This window comes from Muscardinus avellanarius (assembly GCF_963383645.1).
Source record: "Muscardinus avellanarius genome assembly, chromosome: 15".
Classification (NCBI taxonomy): Eukaryota; Metazoa; Chordata; class Mammalia; order Rodentia; family Gliridae; genus Muscardinus; species Muscardinus avellanarius.
The window spans coordinates 703,239-718,812 of record NC_137801.1 but is presented as its reverse complement, the minus strand read 5'-3'; the positions used below and the strand labels follow the sequence as shown (position 1 = coordinate 718,812).

Below are 15,574 nucleotides of genomic sequence, written 5' to 3'. Positions count from 1 at the left end.
GAGGGAAGATAGCAGCCATCAGCAGAGCCTAAGCCTCCTGAGCACATCCTGGAAGGAGAGGAGTTAATCTGAGGAGGGCCTACACCTCCAGAGCATCCTGTGAAGGGGCGAAGTACCATCAGGAGGGCCTAAGGCCCGGGCACATTCTGTAGGGAAGCCAATCAGTGACTCATGAGCAAGAGCTCGTGCACTTAGTTGACACCTATTAGTGAGCTGGACGGCCTGTCTACGGGAGCACCTGCACTCCTGCAGCACGGGAGGCCTCTCCGGGCCTCTGCCTACACCTTCTTCCGTCTCGCTAACTGCTCTCTTGAGCCTGAGCTCCCTCTCCCCCAACCAGCAGAAGGTAGGGAGATCAGGCCACACCTCTGGTCCTTAATCTCCCCTCTGCCCTCCCAGGTCTCCTGCACTCAGCCTCTATGCTTCATGAGACCTCTGCTCCCCTTTCTGCTTGAAGAACGGTAAAGTCCCTGCAACGCACACCCTCCCCATCACGGACCTCAACTGCAGGCGAAATGTGAACCTGGGCCTGGCCTTCAGCCTACCATGGCTAAGAGCTGGTTTTTTTTTTTTTTTTTTTTTTTTTTTTTTTTTGGTGGTACTGGGGTTCCTGGAAGCCCTTCTTCCTCCGGGCTACACTCCCAGACCTATTTTTACATTTTTATTTGGAAACAGGGTCTCCTAAGCCAGTGCACACGGCTGGCTTCGAACCTGCGCGATCCTCCTGTCTCTGCCTTCCAAGCGCGGGGATTACAAGCGTGTGCCACCACGCCTGGCCTAAGAGCTGTTTTTAACCTGAAGTTCTTAAGAAGCAACAGTAACACATGAGTGAAGCTGCCTTCTAACAGACTACAGAAACCACTGCCTGCTTGCTGAGGTACTTTAGAAATGAAATGTGGTCAATACATTCTTACTCTAATAAGAGTAGCCTGCAGCAAACAATGACTCAATGGCTGTCTTCTACAAAAGAGTCTTTAATTATAGATATTTCATTATAACGTGTCTTTATCTTCTTGGAAAGGTCCCAGTAGGAAACAGCAATTATATTTTAGCCAGCTATAGGTCAAATTTCTATTAAAAGCATTTATTTTGAAATAATGAGCATATTTTTCTCAAATGTTACAAAGGATGGGGGCTGGGATGCGGGCACTCTGAGAGCACTGGTTCCTCTGGCCGCTGGCCCCTGGACTCACCGCCCACACACCAGGCTCTGGATTCTGGTCACGCCTTCCCTTTGTACTGGATTTAGGAGCTACATGGGGTCTGCATTTCAGTGAAGTGCCAGAGCCCACGTTTCCTCAAGGTTTGTGGGAATGTGGAGCTCCGCAGGGCCTTGGACAGTCATGGTAGTTCTTCTATTTTCGTAGTGGGAAAGCTGACCCTCTGCCCTCCCAGGCAGACTCCAGGTACCAGGGCCCCTTCAGAACTCAGAATCTCTCCAAGAGGAGGATACTCAGGAGCCACACTGCAGTCACTGCTTCCCATGGTGGTGAGTTCCCAAACAAAGAATGTGTGTAAATTCAGGTTATTAGCAGAACATGGTTTTATGTGAGGTCCCAGGGACTTGGGATGGGAATGGAGGGGCTGTTATCAGTGACAGGCCAGACACCTGGCTGGGGAAGGCAGGGAAGGCCTGGGGCGGCTGCCTGTCATTGCTCCCTGTCTTGCCTGCCCCCAGAGCTTCCTGCCTGCCACTGTCTCCCCGAGAGGACCCCCACCCTGCTCCTGCTGCTCTCAGAGTGCCCTCCTAGGGTCCACACGCTCCACCCCCCGGGCATCTCTTCAGCACACTCTCTGTGAGCTGGAAAAGGTGCAATTAATCCGCCGTAGGTTTAGCTATGTCTCCTGTCCTCAACTATATGGACTAGCTAGCCTCCACAGAAGCTCCAAGGATCATGTGTATTTTCACCAGCAGAAGCCAGAGAAATCTTGAATCTCAAGGTTTTCCAAATTCCTCACAAAAGCAGCAATGACAAAAATATACTGTGAAGAAATAATAACAGCACTTGGTTCAGATTTGCTCATGAAGAAAAAGAGCCCGAATGGGCGACCCTCATTGGATGGGATCACAGAGAAACCTCGCATTCAGATTTTACAGAGCACCATCGGCTGCTGTTGAAATACTATATACAAAAGACAACAAAAGTAGCTGTGCCAAAGGCCCATTCAAACCTGAACTGCAAAAATAAATTGTAAACATTAACGGGTTTTGTGTAGCATCCTCCAGGTAACTGTAAGCCTGATCTCTAGTAACTAAAACCTCAAGAAATGTTTTCAGTCTTCCAAGATAGAGAATTACAAGTTTAATGGATTAAAAATGGTCCTTACAGTTAAGTGATTTAGGATATTATAATCTTTTTAGTCCATTATTTTATTTTTAATTTTTGCAGTACTGGGGATGGAATCTGGGGGTGTTCTACCTCTGAGCTATATGCCCAGCCCTATTTTTTATTCTTTATTTTGAAGCATGGTCTCACTAAGTTACAAAGGGCCTCACTAAGTAATAGCTGAGGCTGTCCTCGAACCGTGATCCTCCTGTCTCAGCCTCCCACATGCTGGGATTACAAGCATGGGCCACCACTCCCAGCTTGGTCCGTTATTTACAACACAGCAAGTGTCCTAACATTTGCTGATTTGAGCACATGCTTCCTTGTGCGGTGTACACACCACTGCTCACCTGCATTGCTAGTTCTACCACCTGTACTATCAGCGTTGGCACACAGCCCTGCCGGGGTGATGTGAGACAAGCATTTTCAGCTGACCGGTCTCTGCCGGTTTCCTTCCTGTGCCTCTGGAATGTCACTGCAAGGTAAGAACGCGCTCGGGAGTCTGCCTCTCAAGGCCTCCATTCTCAAGTCACGAATGTGGGCAGTTCCAACTCTCTCTGGCGTTTTCTCTGAAAAGTAATGTTTCTCAAAAAAATATGAGCTTAGCTAAGGGTGGTGGCGCACACTTGTAATCCCAACATTTGGGAGGCTGAGACAGGAGGATTGTGTTTGTGGACAGCCTCAGCTACTGAGTGAGGCCCTTTGCAATTCAATGAGACCCTATTTCAAAATAAAGACAAAAAACAGGGTTGGGGGTGTAGCTTGGAGGTAGAATGCCCCTGGGTTCTACCCAAGTACCGCAAAAACCAAAAACCAAAAAACCAAAAAACAAATGAGCGGTGATTTCCACTGTAGATGCTGTTTCTGCACATTTTACCTGAAAGCGTTCTGGGTATCAGTCTGATTTCTCTTGGCCCTTCTTAATTCAGGATCGGGCCTTGAAGGTAAGTGTGTGCTTCTCCCACCAGGGCCCAGGGTGCTGCCTCGTGGCTGCTCACCACCCAAATGCTTCTGCAAAACAATCTCTGTAGAGACAGGCTGGAGGAGTCCTTACTCCCAGCTCTCAGGGGTGTGTGTGTGTGTGTGCACGGTCCTGGGGACTGGGGACTGAACCCAGGGCTTCACGCTTACAGGCAAGTGCTCTACCACTAAACGACCCACCTAGACCCTGACTTGTAGTTCTCTATCTTGGAAGATTGAAAACATTTCTTGTGGTTTTAATAATTAAAATCAGGCTTACAGCTACCCGGAGGATGCCACACAAAACATGCTAATGTTTACAATTTATTTTTGCAGTTTCAGGTTTTGTTAAAGATGATGATCACGTCACTGCTCATTTCCTTTGTAACGAATTTAGAGTTTTGTTGCAGCCCATCAAGGGTTAAGTTTCTGAGGTTGATCAGACCATCTCAGCGGAGCATACAGTGAGAGGTGGAGAGGAGAATTCTTGCATGCAGGAATATCTCCAAGGTCACGATATACCCATATCAGAGGTGAGCCTGGGGGACAGTCCTGCTCTGTGCTGTTGTTTGTCCTTGGTATATGCTGAGAAGTGTACTTTGCGCTACTTAATAAGTTATTTCTGTGCATTCCCGAGTTTATCATTAACAGACTCTTTGTTTAAAATTTTCAATAAAAAGGCTTCTGTAAGAAGAGTTACAGAGGAAGTAGAGAAGCAGCTCCCTGCTTTTCTCCCCAGCTGCCTCTAAGTAAATTCAAAATAATTTATGACTCTGAGTCCTTCAAGTGGAGACACATAAAGCCTGGAGCGTCTGTGGTGAAAAGTGACTTGACAGATTTATAAAATACTGACCGTGAAAAATAGCACTGGACTCTTCTCTGGTATGGCCGGGTTGGCAGAACCAGACGATGACATTGAGGAGAGCCCGTGGATGGAAGGATTCTCCTCCTTTCTTTCCTTGGGATTCTCTTTCCCCCCTTCCCCGCCTCAGTCAGGTCAGAGCCACATTTTCCTTTTCTCTCTCACAAGAAAGTCACCTTCTTTTCAGTGTTTTTTTAAAAACGGGTCTGTCTGTTTTTCCCAGGAACCATGAACTCCATCTGGTAGACCAGGCTCCAGGGCTCCAGCCCAGCACTGAGCTAGTCTGCACATCCTCAATGACCACAGAACAGAGACTTTCACTTCTGCCGCTTCGAGCAGGGAACATCCAGAGCATAAAAGATCTGGTATAGAAGGTCTACATATAGAAATGAGCCAGCTCTTCAAAGGCTCCTGGGTGGTGAGCATGGGAAAGGTCCTGTTTGGACATGGGGGCGGGGGTCCTTCTCCTAGCAGTGATGTGCTCCATTTCCAGAGGCCAGAATGCCGTTCTAGATTATTCTTGTTTAGTGATTTTAAAGTACTTTTAATCCAGACATAGAGTCTATGCTGGATAGGCAATGGTCTTCACTTCTTGTCTAGGTATAGAAAACATCCCATGGGCAAATGGGTTTCTTTTCCTGCTTAATTCTTCTTTACTGGTGTTGAGAGTAGGTAGCTGGTGATGACTGATGCTTCCCACAATGGCGTGTTTTCCTCTGGTAAGTACAGCAGTGGGAATCATGAAATTGGAGCGCGCGCGCGTGTGTGTGTGTGTGTGTGTGTGTGTGTGTGTGTGTGTGTGTGTCTGATGTCCAGGACTAAATTCTGGGAAGTTATCAAAAGCCAAGGTTTAAAAATTTTTTCCAGTGTTAGGGATTGAACCTAGGGCCTCACTCATGAAAGGCAACCTCTCTACCACTGAGTTGCACCTCAACCCTGATCATTTCTATAGGCCTTTGGTTAATGAGAATCACTACTACATTCTGGGACTAATTTTGGAACCAAGTAACACACAAATGTGTCTTAGTTATGTGAGAAGCTAATTATCTGTGAATGTGAGCATGGCAAATCCAAATATAAGTATTTCTATCCATGATGCCTATTTGAGGTTTTTCATAATGACTTATGCGTAAGGCACACTTATAACTATTTCATATCAATGATCATCTAATTATCCTCATAATTGCATTCATGTCAACAGAGAAATCATTGAAACCTATAACCCTGAGCCTACAAATTCCACCCTGCATTGAAAGACGCAGAGAGGCCAGGCCGGTGCTGGACGTTGGAGGGCTGTTTCTTACAATCTGCGAAAACCAGGCTGGATCTTCTAATGGCCTCCTGAGAAGAGCAGGAAAAGGGTTCTGGAAGCCGGGCACCCCTCTTCCAGGGGACCAGGAGTGGAGCTCATGTCCAGTGTGTCTTGATGGTGTGACCTCAGCCATGTGAGCACAGTGGTGGGCATGGTGAGCCTCTCTGAGGAATGATGAAGGACTCTTGCAGATTCACCTGCAGACTTTGTGCTGGTTCCTGGACTCAGACAGAGACGCCGTGAGCGAGCTGGGCAGAAACACAAGTGAGCATCCCGTGGGCACCTGTAACAGGCAGCACGGCTCGGGCTGCGCCTCTTCTTCCAAAGGCAGGGGAAGGGCAGCCAGAGAAGACACATGCAGCCCGCCTGGGAGCAGGCTCGGGAGAGTCCCAGGTCAGGTTTCCTGACATGCATGGCTACTGCAGACCCAGAGTGAGAAACGGAAGCTGCACACTGGGTCTCATAGGTAGCTGACTGAGGAGAGGGTTCTCCTTGCCCTAGGACACTAGTTCCATCTCCACCCTTATCTCAGAAGGACACCTGTGGTGAGGCTGGCTCCTGATGACATGAGAAACAAGTCATAGATGCCATAACTGGCAGGTCATATGATGGCCCAAGTACAGTGTGAAGAATACTTGAGAAGGGCCAGAAGCCAGCCACTGGCCAGCTCTGCAACCCAAGGGCTCAAAGGATGGCCTTTGATGCTGGCAGCAGTCATAAAGTCCCTTAATATTAATTTTTATGCAGTTATGTTTTGCCATTATCATAAGCATTGTGAGTATTCCGCCTGGAAAGATACCCTAACAATCTCCCTGTGAGGAAGTCAAACAACAACGCTAGTGGACATTCTGGCCCCAGATTCCTGCAGAGGAGGCAGCCTCCCGGCTCTCAGTGCATCTCAGCCTCTGCACTGCTGGCCACTGGCTCGGACAGTCCCCTGCGCTGGGCATCTTGTGCGCTGCAGGGCTGAGCCACAAGGACAGCCTCCACCCAGGTGCCCCTGGTGCCAGGAGAGGTGCCCTCCACATCTGATGAGGAGACCGGCCCGCAGATATCTCGAGCCTCTGTAGGTACACATTCATCCTGGCCGAAACCTGGGAGAGGAGTGAGGGCAACTCCCCAAGACGGTGCTGGGCACGAGCCATGTGAACGGGCTGCAGAGGCTAATTCACGGAAGAGAGCACCCCAGGGTTTCAACCCTGTAAGTCCTGAAAAAACTGAGAAAACGAACACCAGCTCTGAGAGCTTGAGAGCAGGCTTCCCTCATGCAGTGCTGACTCAGCCACATCGACCGGCTCAAGCTGAGCGTGCGGAGGCTGCCCCAAAGAGCAGAGGCCGCACACGGGCTGTAACAAAGGCAGTGAAGATGGTCCTCGGTGAAACCCAGGGGAGGCCATTGTTTTGGACTGAGCTCCAGCCAAAGGCTACAAATTCCAGACCAAAATGGACTCACTTGTGCTAAGAGCCAAGCAATCAAAATGAAACTTTACAGGAGCAAGAGTATTCCCAACAAGCCAGGCGTGGTGGTGCATAGCCAGGTGTGGGGGCACAGGCTTGTAATCTCAGCCTTTGGGAGGCCGAGACAGGAGCATCACGGTCCATGGACAGCCTCAGCTACTTAGTGAGGCCCTTTTAACTCAGTGAGACTGTCTCAAAATAAAGAATAATAAAAAAAATAGGGCCAGGGGTATAGCTCGGAGGTAGAATGCCCCTGGATTCCATCTCCAGTATTGCAAAAAAAAAAGAAAGAAAGAAAGAAAGAAAGAAAGAAAGAAAGAAAGAAAGAAATGAAAGAAAAAAGGAAGAGAAAAATGAAAAAAGAAAAAGAAAGAAAAAGAAAAGAAAAGAATGCCCCTAACAGATTTCCCTGCAAACTGGAGGGTTTTAGTAGCCAGGCAGAAGCAGCCTTGCCTGAGTCAGGGCAGTAAGGATGTCCCTTTGATCCATCCTTCAAGGAAAATACCGGAAGCAGCTGGATGTAGACACAGTTTCCTAAAATGCTGTTTCCTGGTTCCCTCTCAAGCCACCTATGAAATAAGCTGCTCTGCATGCCCAAGGAATCCCTCTAGAACTTGCTACTAAAAGCCTACTAAAATTTTAAAGCAAATTTGTTAACATTTTATTTGCTAACAGTAGCATTCATCATACTGATACACTCCCATTCCACTCCCTCTTAATTAGCATAGAGAGTAGAATTTTCAGAAATGTTATATGACAGATTAATGGCCTTCTGTTTGGAGAACATTTTAACACTTAGGTGATTAAGAGCATGAGGATCTGATGGAGATGGGCAGAGCCTCCCCGTATCAGACACGTGCTGAGGAGTGATTCATCTGCAGTGGTAGCGTGCAGTGACTGTGGGCATCTTACCTTCGTCTTGCTGTCAAAGCAGGTGAATCCCAAAGCAAAATCCACAGTGAAGCACAGCGCTTCTCCTTGCCAGCTACATGCATATGTTTTTGACTAGAAAAAAAAGTTACGAATTTTGAGAAAACATCCTTCAGCAGCTTTTTTAAAACTTCAGTCAATATTCACTCCTCTTTAGTCAAAAGATTTAAAAAGAAATCCTTCCATGCAAGCTATGCAGAACGAACCCGACCTAGGCCACAGGAACGGTGTAGACAGCCAGTGCTGAGCCCTCCTTGCCTCTGGTCTATAGAGACATTTCCAGCTTTGAAAAGGTGCATGAAGAAAGCGAGTCAGTGAACCTCCATTCTCCAAGTGCCCCTGAGAACGCGCACTGGATTACTAAACTTTCTGTTTGCTGAGGTGTTGCCATGCTGGATAACTCGCTCTGTTCTCTTGCTGTGCAAGCTGGATGGGGAATCCTTGGGTCCCACAGGCATGGTCTAGTGAGCCCAGAGAGCATTCTCCAGTGGTTCTCTGACTTGCTCTACAGATTGAGACCAAGCAGCTGCAAATCAGCACAGCAATGCCACAAAGAAAGCCAGTCAGAAAGAGACAGAGGTCCCAGAGCGCAGACCCAGTGCGGGAGCATCGTGCCCAGTGAGGCTGGTGAGAGGGTGGCGTGGGCCCTCGGGGGCCGCCTGAGAAGGAGCCAAAGCTCAGCAGCTTGTCTCCCTCATGGCCTCAAGGCCATGGGTAGCCCAAGAGCAGCAGGAAGGCCCTGTCATGTGGGACATAAAGCAAGACGTGATTTAGGCGAAGCCACACTATTCTAGGGAACATTACTTGGCAAATATTTGTACTAACTTCTGTAATTAGTCTTCAGGTGAGATTTTCCCATTCAGCAGAGAATCTCAGGCCGGCCACCTAAGTGGGGGAAATCTGGGCATGTCTTATGTGCCAGGGGTGAGACCGCAGGACCGGATCCCATCACTGTTGGACCTTGTGCTAGAGAGGAGGACGGTGCTTGATCTCGTCTCTGCCTCCCACACATGCACACAGGGCTCACGTCTTGCTCTAGAGAAGCAGGACAGAGCCAGTCTCACGTCTACATGGGTGTTCCACATCACCCTCCCCGTTGGCACACAGCCAGGCCGGGGGTCTCACACCCAGTCACCCGTCTCCTGTTCTACTGAGACGTTCCCTAAGTCTCCAAATGAGTGCCGCAGCAGCATGTGAACTGTCATCAGCTCCTGCTGAGGTCGCCAGCGCCTTAAATTCTGTGCCCCTCTAATCTCTGGGGAGAGCCTCAAGCAGGCCCAGGAGGCAGGGGAGGCTGCACACAAGGTGCTGAAGACCCTACCCTTCTTCAGCCTTTCCTTGGCCTCCTGACACTGCTGGGCACATCCTAGGCTGCCCACCACCATCGCACACACGGCAGGTGCACAGTGAACCTTCCATAAACCAGTGGTGTTTGGGATGCAGGTGGGGGTTGGGTCTCAGGGCTGAAGCGCAGGCCCAGCTGCTCTGCTCACTCGCCGCCGACCTTGACTGGACTGGGGATGGGCAGAGGCTACACTTGGAAGTCCACAGGAAGGAACTTTCAGAGCTTAGGTTCCGAAGCTCCTCAATTTCCAGAATTGAAATCTAGTGATAAACTATGAAACAAGATGTCCCAGGGACGATTGCTGCATTCTCTAGAGCCCACATAATTGGCCTCAAAAGACCTACAGGACTGTGGATGCCAGGTGATACCGCTGGGTGGCAATTTACACAGCACTTAGTCCTCACAGCCCACCCTAGGGCTGACCTTTGCAGAATGGGAGATGGTTACCAAGGAGGTGGTGTACTGTACCATGCACCTGTAGGACCTCTCCAGTGATGCAGGAGAGAAAAGACTTTAGTCTAGAACCTCTGGCTACTAGATCTCATTTTCAGAATGGACCAATCAATGGGGTTCCAGACTCTAAGCATTTGCATTTTTATATAGAGAAAATCTCAGTTTCCCTATTACTTGCTATATTTTGCATTGCCAAAAAATCAACATAGCACTTTGTGAACACGCCTTTTAAATCCATGAACAGGTGAAATGTGCTTATTTCCTTTTATATCTATGTAATAGGGTTGAAGAAGCTCAGATAGAGGCACATGTCTCAGGTCCTCCTGGGAAGGCCTCTCTATGGTCCATCCATGCATGGGGCTTCTGGGGGTGTACATGTATTGATTTCCTTAAAGACACTTTTGTCAACTGCTCGAATTTTTTTTAATGAAATGAGTACCTTAAACATTTTCATGTAACTGATGGGGAGAATTTCCATAAAACTTATTTGTAGTTGTATAACATATTGAGACTTACAAGGATAACCTACTGGTAACATTCAATCTACTGTTAAACCATGGGTAAAGATCTCACGTACAAAATTCCTGGCCTGACACAGGGCTGGCATGTCCTGTCTTACTACCTGCAGCATACCTGAAGAGCAATGTTCGGTGGCTGATGCCAGCTTTGGGCTTCCCAAAGACTTCTGGATAAATTAGCAAGCTCAGTAAAGAAGTACCAAGTACTTCCCTCAACTAAAATGTTTAAAAAATTTTCAGAGCTTGAGAACTTTTGTATACAAATATAAACGAGGTCTTACTGAATGGGTATTCAAAACACATGGCCGGAAAGGTCAGATTTGGAGCAAAATAAACCAAGGGCAGCAGCAAAGAGCAATGCGTAACCAAGGAAACAACACCTCAGGCACAGAGATACCTGGGGAGTTTCAGCAAAAAGCAGCAAGACCCCCAAACCGGCTCGAATACCAGTAATAAAAAGAGACTGATTGCCTGGGTTTGGACAGCAAGAATGTGACGGGCAGCCCTGCCGCCTGGGAGATGAAGCTGACCTCGCCCGCTGCACTGGCTCATTTCCAGGGAGGACACGAGGCACAGAGCACAGACGCACACGACAACCTGTCCAGGAGCAGGGCTCCGGCTCAGGGGACCCAGCGAGCCTCCGACAGGCTCAGCTAACCCCTCTCCTGGAGCACCTTGCTCTGTAATGTCCGTTCTCCCTCTCTCTCTGTCTAGTTTTGGTTCAGGGTAACATCAGCTGTAAAAATATGAGGAGTGCTTCCTTCTCCCCACTCCACTCTAGTGTCTGGAAGAGACCGTGGAGACCTGGTCTTATTTGTCTTCTGTTTGACAGAATTCTCCAGTGAATCCTTTAGGCTGTCTCTCTTTGGGGAGTTTTAAATCACAAACTCAATTCTCTCAGTACCTGTAGGGCTGTGTTGGTGGTCTTCTCTAGCATGATGGAGTTGTGGTGGTCTGGGGATTGCCAGTTCATGGGTGTCCAGCTCGGGGTAGCCTCCTCAGCCTTTCATAGTGTCCAGTCCATGGTGACCCTCTGCTTAATTTTCAGTATCGACAATTTGTTTATTCTCTCTTCCTTTGTCAGTTTTTCTAATCCAAAATTAAACTCAAAAATTTTTTATTTCTTATTTGGAAACGGGGTCCTGCTAGGTTGCTGAGAGTGTCACTACTTGCTGAAGCTGTCTTTTGAACCTGCCATCCTCATGTCTCAGCCTCCCAAGCACTGGGATTACAGGTGTGCATCACCACGTCTGGCTAAAGTCAAATCTAATGTGTACAAAGAACCAGCTATCTTATATGCCTCGAAAGCTCATCTTTGACACACTGGTCATTAGAGCGTCGTTTCCAAGTGTCTTTCTTTTCCCACTGTGGTCAGAGAACATGCCTCGAGTGACTGAGCTTCTTATAAATGTGTTTAGTGGTGGGATATGGTTTGTCTTGGCCGAAGCTGCATGGGGCTTGGAGATCAAGGTTATTCTGCTGGTGGTGGTGGTGGCTCTGTGAGTGCTGTGTGCTATTGGCAGACACGCTGAGCTCTCCTCTACCTTTGCTCCTTTTCTGTCTGGTTGTCTTTCAGCTGTTGAGGGGGCTGTAGATGTCAACTGTAGTTGTAGGTCTGTCTTCTGCCAAAGCTTGATGGTTTTGCTCCCGATAGCTGCAGCTGTTTGGTAAATGCCCCTTTAGGATTGCTGAGTCTTCTTGGTGAGCTGACCTTTTCTTATTCTGTGATCCCTCTCTAGGACCCAGTGTTTTTCTTTGCTCTGAGGTCCACTTTTCTTGATAAAATGGCCACTCTTGTGTCCCCTGACCCATGTCATAAGATGTAGTTTCCTGCCCTTTCACTTTCAATCTGCTTATACTGTTGCCCTTGAAGTGACCTTTGTAGGCACCAGACAGTTGCATCGTGTTGGTGAATCTACTTGGCCTGTCAATTGTCAGTGTCGTCACACTATTTCCATTTAAGGTAAGTTTTGATAGTTTAGGGCTTACCTCGTTTGTAGGTTTTTGGTTTTTTTGTTTCTCCATGTGCTTTTATCCGCCTCACCACAAGTCACTAGAACATTACTCAGGATTCCATTTTGGTTTACCTGCAGGGTTTTCAAGGCTCCTTGTACAGCCCTTTTAGAGGCTGCTCTGGGTGTCACGTTAAGCACACACAGCTGTCAGCACATTGTCAGCTGCAGTGAAGTGGGTGAAGTACAGAAGCCTCAACCGCCCTTCACATGACCTTCTCCTCCCACAGACAGTAGCAGGGTTTCCCTTCTGCTTAGCCACAACACACGCAGGCCAAGCTCTCTCTTGGCCACCTGCCGCCCTCCCTTCCCATGCCCCAGTTCCCTCCTGCACAGCAGCTTTCTGCTAGGAAAACCTCCTTCCGACATCTTTCTCTAGGAAGTTCTCCCAGGTACACATTAGCTCAGTTTGCTTTCATCAGAAAACGTCTGGAGAGTTTCTTCCAGTGGATTTAGGATTCTCTGTGAGGATTTTCCTCTTTAGCACTTAATTATTGCACCTCTTCTGCCCGCTGTGGCTTCTGATGAGAAAGCTACTGTAAGGTGGATTATTTTTCCTCTGCAGAAGCGAGTCTTTTCTCTGCTGGGCCATGATGAGAGGCGGCGGCCTGGCACACTGGGCGAGGACAGAAATCCTGACTGTGTCCCAGGCTCCTGGTGACCCTGCCCGCAGGGCGCTGTGGCCCTTGCAGCCCCGGTGAGAGTGGGGCCAGTGTTTCCTGTGGCGTTTTACAGGAGGTTTTCCACCTCGCCTGGCTGCTCCTTTCAGGGAGCAGCTTTCCTGGGTCTGCACCATTGCTCTTTCTCAGTTGTGGCTCCTTCAGCTCCAGTGGGGGAAACGAAACAGAAGGACAACCCAGGAATCACCTGTGCGGTCCTCGCAGCCCGAGGCCTCGGCTCCTTCTCTCAGATCCTTGTGGCTTTGTCATACTTGGTGGGAGGAAGAGAAAGGGCATCCATTCCACCTTCTGGAAGTGGAAGCCGCAGATTAATTTAGTTATATCAAGACCTTATCAGATGACACTACATGATATGTTAATAAGGTTGACCCATAAAAAGTAAGTTTGCTGCTACTGAAGTTCCAGCTCGAGTTTCCTGTGGCAATCCTCAGGGCTCTGAAGCTCCACTGTGCTAGTTTTTTATTTAGAATAAACCTAATGGAGGGCTCTCTGTTCCTGCCTGGTGACCACCATGGAGCTGTCCCCGCAGGACTACACAGGCACACCACCGCCCTGTGCCAGGCACCAGATGTGGACTCGCAGCCACAGCCCGTGCGGGACTCTGCACACCTTTCCTCTGCACTACACAGGTGACATGAGCCCCCAGCCCTCCCTCACAGTCAGCAAAGGGAAGGCCCGCCATCTTCATTTCTGTTTGTCTAGGGCGCTCCTCTCCACAGCTGCAGTGAAGGGCCTGTGACGTGCCTACCACCCTGGGTCAGAAGGCCGGGCCAGACAGGGTTCTGTTCTCTGGAGAGAGCAGAGACCAGGCTTAGATCTGGGCTGGTACAGGTGTCCGTGCCAGGTTCACACCGCACATCACCTACTGGCCAGGTGGAGCTGGGGGTGGAGGACCACACATGGTGGTGGTTTCCGAGAAAGACACTTTGCATGCAAACTGCTGCCAGAGCTGGGCGCACTGGAGCCACGGCCAGTCTGGATGCCCTGCCTCGCAGGACCACCAGCTCCGTTCATGATCCTCCAGCACACCCTGAGCCCTGCACTAATCAAGGCGTCCAGGGCCCGGCAGCTCAATCAGCATTCCTTAAATACCTTCCACTTAATCTCTGAGCACCACTCTAGGAAATTAAATGTGCTGCAGTGGCAGAAAAATCAAGATAATTAAGATTAAAATAGCTTTTTGTAGGACAGTAGGTTGTGAACTAAATTAGGCTGTGATTAAAAAATGTGGTATTAAAGAGCACATTTAAGCGCCTTTTCAAATATAGTTTTTTTCCCCCAAATTCTCACTTTAATACCATTAAATAAACAAAGGCAAGAAGATTAGACTTGTAAGTACAGTAGGGAGCACTGTCATGTTTAAATGAAGGGCCGAAGCAGAGATGCTATTCATTAACAAAAGCAGGAAGCTCACAGCTGTTTGGATAAAGCCGGTCAGGGAGTGGACTCTAAAGGAGGCTCCTAATTAAGCCCCGCAGACAGAACCGAGGCTTCACACCGCAGCCCCACCCACCCGTGTCTTCCTGGGGATGTGCACAGGTGAGCTCAGGTCCAGGTGGCAGGCGCCAGAGCCCTCGGTTCTTGAGAGATCTTTCCGTTTTTACTCTTGGTCGAATAGTCCCAGCGATCCATTCCTTCAGTCTAAACCTGACAGGACTGTGGAATTAGCTCTACAGAAATGCTTTCGTGTGAAGAACGGACACTGGGCATGTGTGAGTGAACTCTGAGCCATTTTCCCGAGCACGCGGGTCATAACGGCAGCCCTATAATTCAAGGCACAGTCCTGTATGTTGGGAGCCACGCCAAGTGCTCTGCACTGAATCCGCATGCATCCTCGTGAGGCAGGGGCTCCAGTCCACCTGCAGACGAGGGGTGGGCGTGGCAGCTGGGCAGCTGGCCCAGAGCACAGGCGCTGTGTGGTCTTCCAGTCCTGGCCCTGGCTCCCAGCTTAACTGCTTCCAACTCCAAAAACAAGAGGAGGTCAGGATAGCACTCTTAGATTTCCACATTTCTTCTGGGTTGCTTTGAATGTGCCCCCAAAGATATGTTGGGATCCTAACCCAGTGAAAGTGGTGCCAGAAGGAAGACTTTAGTCAGCAAATGCTTCTTACTAACATCAGATCTGACGTCACTCTCAGAAGGAGGAACCAGGCAGGTGTCATGCCCCTCCCACCACCTCCAGTCCTTGTGCCCAGAAGTCCTCGCCAGAGCAATTAGGGCCGAAAGAGAAACCAAGAGCTTCCGGATTGGAAAGAGGAAGGGAAGTGGCTTCTGTTCACAAAGGACATGACCTTATGTGTCTAAAATTTTAAAAAGTCAACAGATGTCCCATCGGAACTCACACACACTTTGAGCAAAGATGCAGCATAGAAAACCAACTCAAAACCAGTTGTGTTTCTGTACACCAACACTGAGCAACCTAGAAAGGATGCCCAGAGGACAGCCTCATTCACAAGAGCATCGCAAAGAAGAAAATACTTAGGAGTAAAATAACCAACTAAAGAATGGGATACTAACCACAGAATAAAATGCGCAACTAAGGAAAATATTTGATGCTGAAAATTACAAAACATTAATGAAAAAATTAAATAATGCAGAAATAAACAGCATCTTCAGTCTATGGATTAGAAGATTTAATATTAACATGTCAATTCTGAATTATATCAAAATAAAAAATGTGCATCAGGGGACACTATCAAAGAAATGCAACTCACAAA

The 15,574-nt window shown here is 48.5% G+C and overlaps 1 protein-coding gene across 1 annotated transcript in view; it reads right to left on the bottom strand.

Moving 5' to 3' along the window:
- The window catches only part of SNTG2 (syntrophin gamma 2), a gene marked incomplete at both ends in the record, with an annotated part of 190,257 nt that overhangs the window by 10,051 nt on the left and 164,632 nt on the right, over positions 1-15,574 (bottom strand). Inside the window, one exon of the mRNA XM_080711097.1 lies at positions 7,832-7,924. Coding sequence (XP_080567223.1) covers positions 7,832-7,924 — 93 coding nt within the window. The remainder of the gene's footprint in view (positions 1-7,831; positions 7,925-15,574) is intronic.